A 5,636-nucleotide genomic window follows, 5' to 3' on the forward strand; every position below is an offset into this window, starting at 1 on the left:
CTCGCCATGGAGTTCCCTCTGTCTTCTTGTTCTTCTCTCATATATCTATGGACGTGTCTCATATCTGTTTACTTGCTTGCTGTTCACTTTCAGAGACATCGACACTATCTGCCTGGCCCAAAAGGGGGCTACCTCTCATCGGCAATCTATTTGACATACTATCTGAAGACTACGGCTGTCAGCCAGCAAGGCCTCTGAGGGCGCCGTCCGTAAGCCGGCTACTAACGGCAAGCCGCATACGGAAGAAGCCGGCACCGCGAACGGAAAGGAGGATGCGAATGGCAAAGAGGAGAAAGAGGCTACGTCTGCCACCGAGGAGAAGGATGAAGCGAAGGATAGCATGGAAATCGACGCTAGGGAGGAGGCTGCGCCGGAGACCGCTTCTGAGAAGGCTGAGGAGAAGGACAACGACGCACCCGCTGAGGAAGAGGCAACTCCTGCCGCCGCTGAGTTTGTCGCAGACATCGCAATGTCTGAGGCTGCGTAGAGGAAGCCAGTTCACAAACTTCAATGTTTAGCGAAAAGCTAAGGGATCTCTAATCCAAATTTCTACCGTATCTTTCCCTCTGCTCCTTGTTGTGCTCTCATACGTACCAGAGGACTAAAATCTCTACTCTAGGTGTTGTCGCTGCTCTTTTTCTCCCTCTTCGATCCACGTTCACTGTACACTCCTGCTCCTCATGATTCAACTTGTTCTCCCGGTCCTGTCTCTCATTCAACAACGCACACCTGCAGCCTTGCCCGAGATATACGCTTTGGTAACGTATGGGATATGGTATTTCCACAATGTGAATAATTATGCTACATGCACTGTATGTATGGATAAGGAGAGAGCGAGCGGCGATAAATAAGCAATGTGTAGTGTACGTAACTACCGGAGTCCGACGACAAAGAGGAGGCACGCCATTAGAACGCAGCGGTGACGGGGGTGGACGAACGGACATCTGCCCATGGCGACTCTTCAGTTTCGAAGTACGACAAAGGTCGTCCAGCTGTGAAGCCGAATTGGCCTGGCGACGGTGAATGCGCGATCGAGGAGGCGGCGGTCACGGACATTTCAGGCGGAGAGAGCAACTCGCGATGAGTGGGCTCAACGGCAGTGGGCTCTGCTTCTTCCTCTTCAGCCGACTCCTTGGCCTCGTCGCTGTCTGTCGGCGACGAATCTGTCGCATCATCCAGAGCTAGTCCGACCTCAGGCAAGTTGAGCGGAGGCGGCGCAGGGGCTCGCGTTGACGATGACGCAGGTTCGTCGACAATTCGCACCATTGACCGAGGGGATGACGGTATCGACGACGGCTGGGAAGATGGCAGAGATTTAACCGCGATGGCAGAGGACGACGATCGCTTGTGGGAGTGATGCGCAGACGATGGGGACGACGATGCGAAGGTATGGCTCGGAAGCGGCGATGGCGAACGACTCTCGGCCTCTTGTCGCTGATGCTCGACCAACTTTAGCGCACTCCGTAGAGCCTCCTTCTCCGCCATGGCCTCCTTCAGCTCTTCCTCCGTGTCGGCGAGCTTCATGCGCTCTGCAGCGACCATTTTATTGGCCTGTGGCGAGGTGAGACGTTGACGTACAACAACGTCATGCAAGCAGTACTGACCTCTTCGAATAGCGCCTGGGACAACGACTCGAGTTCGGCTTCAAGCTGCTCCTTTGCTGCCTGTGCGGTCTTGTGTGCCTTACGCTCCCGCTCCAGCTGTGCAAGTAGCTCTTCCATTTCCTTCTCTTGGTCACGGGTGGGAATGAGCGACGGTAATGAAGCAGAAGTCAGGTGAGCCGCTGCAGGATGGCTATTCGGATTTGGGGACACTATTCGAGGCGATCCAGCAGTAGGAGTGCTCTGATTTCCGAAGCGGAATTTGAAGAAGCGGCCTTCAGTGGTGGAAGGCAGCGGAGACGGGGCAGCTGGAGAAGGTGCAGAGTATTCCGGCAGAGAAGCATTGCTCTCCGTACTCTGTCGCCGAGGATCCGCCAATTCGCGCTCTCGCTGCTCCTTGGCACTCCATCGTCTCCACCCGACGTCTTTGGAATGTGCTGCACCATCGCGCTTTAGTGCATCTTCAAGCATCTCATTGTTAGCCAGCGCGAGCTGCAAGTTTGACTTCGCAAGCGTCAGCTCGGTCTGTAGATCCGTCTGCGCCTTGCAGGCTTCTTTCAACATTAAGATCTATATCAGAAAAATACACAGTCATTTAAAGGAGTATCAAGAAGGAAGATTTGCCTACGAGCTCCTCTACCCTGCTGATCGTCCGAGACAACGCCATTCGCAGGTCCTCTTCCTGTCCTTGCGAGTGAGCACGCTTTACATCCCGCAGCTCATCTTCAATCTGCGTAAACGCAGCAGCCTTCGCAGCGCCAAGACTGTCTGAACGTTGCGGGAGATTTGACCGTTGATGCATTGGCAATGCGAACATGCGAGTGGTATCAGATCAAGCGTACTGGCTTAAGCACAGCAATAAACGACGTTTCTAAGTCTGACTGGATGATTTCGCCTTAGCAGATGGATGATAAGATGTTACTGACTCCTACACATACCCAAGAAAACAGGGCGGAGGTCACGGTACGGTGAAGTGAACCTGGTGCGATACGTCCAAAGAGTTCCGAGACAAGAGAGAATAAATTACTGGGACAGGGATGTTTTGTAGCCTTAGAAAGTATCTTTGGTGCTCAGACCCCTTTTTCGCCGTCGCAATTGTTGTCGTCGTTGTCGTCGTCGTGGTAGAACACACGGACGGGTCCCGCGTAACGGACCATCAAGGCGCTGGTCGTGATGCGTGACGATATCGAGGTGTGACAGGCTTTCTGACCTCTTCTGTCTTCGTGCGACCACGACGATTCACGACGCCGCGTCGAAATGCGAAATACAACGTTTCAACAACATGTCGCACGCTGTACATTAATATCAGAGGCTCAACATGCGCGCCCTTGTGAAATTCACTATCAGGAACAGATTCTACTTCCCAGGGTGTTTTCGTGAGGACCACGAGCAACGGACCCGTGGACACGCGCGGGCAATGTTATGGCTACGCCTGTGAGGCAGGCATTCACATGGTCATGGTATGTTTTCGGGTTCTCGAGTGAAACGTGCTATCTGCTAACGTACGCTGTGTGGCATGTTGCAGACAGCGTCTTCAATTCTTTGACACTCATTATCACCAAAGCAAGGGGACCATGTCCTGCGAGACTAACCTCCGCTACATATTCCGACACCATCGATGATACCGCGGCGCCTGCTGCGCAACGTTCGGTGTGTCCAAGGGTTAAGCTCAAGCGCCATTATTTCTCTCATCACGGGCCATGATCGGGCGGGACACTTTGGATATGGCAGTGACTCGTGCATCTTGTGCCGACGCCGCACTGTGCTTTCGGGCTATGGTCAGTGCGCTCCGGGCTGCCCGCTACGGCTTCCCTCAGGCTTATACCCTCCGACCGGCTGTCACTTCCCACAGACGGCGTGTCAAGTGGACATCCTGTACGGCCTATATGCGACAACGCCACGATGTAGCAGCTGTGTCTCCACGTTTCCACCTTCCTGTCGTCTCTCTCATGGGATAACGTTACCCTTCTAGGAGGCCGATCTTACTGAAATGGACCTCTCGCACGGACCCTGCTTCGGCTGAAAGCAGCCAATCATTACCGGGCTGAACGCGCATTGGCTCCATTCCTTTCATATCCGGATCATCGCAGGACTGTGGGGTCGCGGTCTGCCATCTCTGTCGCATCCTGACGTGCGGCCGCCAATAATCCGGAGGTCTGTCGGGAAGCAGTCTTCATTATATCAGGCACCTTCTCAGAACGGTGACAGCACCATCAGGCACATCCCGCCGGTTTATATTCCTTCAACGTACTCTGGGCCCGTCTCAGCCTTCCGCCACCCATCTCGAGATGCCGCCGCCACCAAAGGTTCAGCCCCCACATAGGCTTGAGCTTAGCACCAACAGCCTTCGCAACACCGCGATCGCTTCTGCTGACGACTCCATCCACTACGAGATTGTTACCCGATTTTGGCACCCGCACATAACGAAGATCAACAGATGCGACTTCGAAAATCTGGTGGTTGACACTGTTGCAGAGATCGAGCGCAACCCTGGCCAGGAGCCCCGCGTCCGCTTCGACGGCGACAAGGGCGAGTGGGTGCCGGCATCACAGTTCCTGAACTTTTCGGAAGACAGGATGTCAGTTCCCTTCCTCCCCTCTCTTCTCTAAAGCTCATCTGGTGCGATATCAGCGGGGGAACATTCACCGGTCCCTCGGACATCCGGTATCAATGGAGAACACACAAAGGTCACTTGCAGGTACGCAACCCTCGGCTGTCTGTAGGTTAGCGCGTCTAACAGTGTCGTCTGCGAACAGCTCGTGAAGGATGCTGATGGGAAGCAGGAGCCCGTCGTAGATTTCCACCCACACAAGCGTCACTTTTTTGCGTTCCGCATGTCGAAGCACGCCTGGCTCGAAGTCAAGCCTCAGCCAGAAGTGACAGAAGTTATGGAGAGACTCATAGGTGAGCTTGGTCGTCACCTCAGCGAGAGGGTCCGTCTGACGTCCCTCCCCAGTGAGCTACCTCCTGGTTGAGCGACGCCGCAGGGATGCCCACCTTCGCGTGAAGATTGAGAGGGGGTAGCGATACTGACGGCAATTTCGGTCAATGTCAATACTCTTGTTGACTCGAACGCTCTCTGTTGCGCTCTCCAGAGTCCCTTTGTATACATACCCTGTCATTTAATAACCCCCCGTCACATAGCCCGTTGGAAACTTTGTTATTTGTGACATAAATAGGCATATAGATCATACCACAGCTTTTGAGATGAAAATCCGACTCTCTGGTACTGGTCGACTCGGTTCGTTGCTCTGGTCGGCATCGAACCGCAGGATAGTACGAGGTCGGCAAAGTGGGTAGATACCCACTAGTACCTCGTCAGGAAAACCAAAATGGGCGCCGCCACGCTGGAGCTGCCTACCTATATCTATCTAACATCCACTCGTCGTTCAGGAGGTCTCCCGGGCCTCCGGCTGTGCGTACTCCAGCTGAAGCTCTTGTCGAATAGTAGCGCCGGACTGTGAGTGACGAATTCGGAAGTATTCCAAACAAACGTCAACATTCACCGAGGTCTGACACGAACCTTGGCGTCATGTCCGAGCCAGAGCGTCCAAACGACAAGGAATATCCACAACTCGCAATGCACAGAAAGCTCCTGAAACATCTTCTGAGTTGTAAAGCGTGTAGATGATGTGGACCCTCACTGTCGTCACTCCTAGAAGCCATTCGAAGTCTCGACGAAGCGTCTAGTAGGGAGCACTGCAATGCAATATAATTGGGACTCTGCTGGTCGAATGGAACATAACAGTCAGAGAATTAGCAACAGCTCGAACATCTCATACTCCTTCTATTCGACATACAATTGCTACCACCAGTACCGGGCGCTCTTCCTCCCTGCCTTGCAGACCCTCTTCGGTCTCGTCGGCAACGCACTCAATGCTCGCGGTGAAAGCGGTAGCGAGCTCCAGCGGCAGGTGTTTATGTCGTTCCCTCCTGCCCGGGGTCTTGTCGCTGACCCATCACATCAGGCTTGATCTCCGTGAGGACGAGAAATTAGCACAGTACGTTACCACTATCTTCGATTTCCCGTAGCTT

General features: G+C 53.8%; 2 protein-coding genes across 2 annotated transcripts in view; both read left to right on the forward strand.

The window, feature by feature from the left end:
- PHACADRAFT_258859 (uncharacterized protein) overlaps nucleotides 1–2,708 on the forward strand; it is a 5,319-nt gene extending 2,611 nt beyond the window's left edge. Inside the window, exons 7-10 of the mRNA XM_007397393.1 lie at nucleotides 183–1,553; nucleotides 1,607–2,171; nucleotides 2,230–2,482; nucleotides 2,540–2,708. Coding sequence (XP_007397455.1) covers nucleotides 183–487 — 305 coding nt within the window. The 3' untranslated portion in view covers nucleotides 488–1,553; nucleotides 1,607–2,171; nucleotides 2,230–2,482; nucleotides 2,540–2,708. The remainder of the gene's footprint in view (nucleotides 1–182; nucleotides 1,554–1,606; nucleotides 2,172–2,229; nucleotides 2,483–2,539) is intronic.
- Nucleotides 2,709–2,812: 104 nt separating this feature from the next.
- PHACADRAFT_258863 (uncharacterized protein) lies at nucleotides 2,813–4,793 on the forward strand. Its single transcript, XM_007397394.1, has 7 exons — nucleotides 2,813–3,061; nucleotides 3,127–3,379; nucleotides 3,454–3,755; nucleotides 3,810–4,179; nucleotides 4,233–4,299; nucleotides 4,358–4,505; nucleotides 4,558–4,793. Exons 4-7 carry the CDS (start codon nucleotides 3,890–3,892, stop codon nucleotides 4,623–4,625), a joined length of 573 nt encoding a protein of 190 aa, XP_007397456.1. The 5' UTR covers nucleotides 2,813–3,061; nucleotides 3,127–3,379; nucleotides 3,454–3,755; nucleotides 3,810–3,889; the 3' UTR covers nucleotides 4,626–4,793.
- Nucleotides 4,794–5,636: the final 843 nt, after the last annotated feature.

The sequence above is a fragment of the Phanerochaete carnosa genome (genome assembly GCF_000300595.1).
Source record: "Phanerochaete carnosa HHB-10118-sp unplaced genomic scaffold PHACAscaffold_6, whole genome shotgun sequence".
NCBI classification, from domain to species: domain Eukaryota; kingdom Fungi; phylum Basidiomycota; class Agaricomycetes; order Polyporales; family Phanerochaetaceae; genus Phanerochaete; species Phanerochaete carnosa.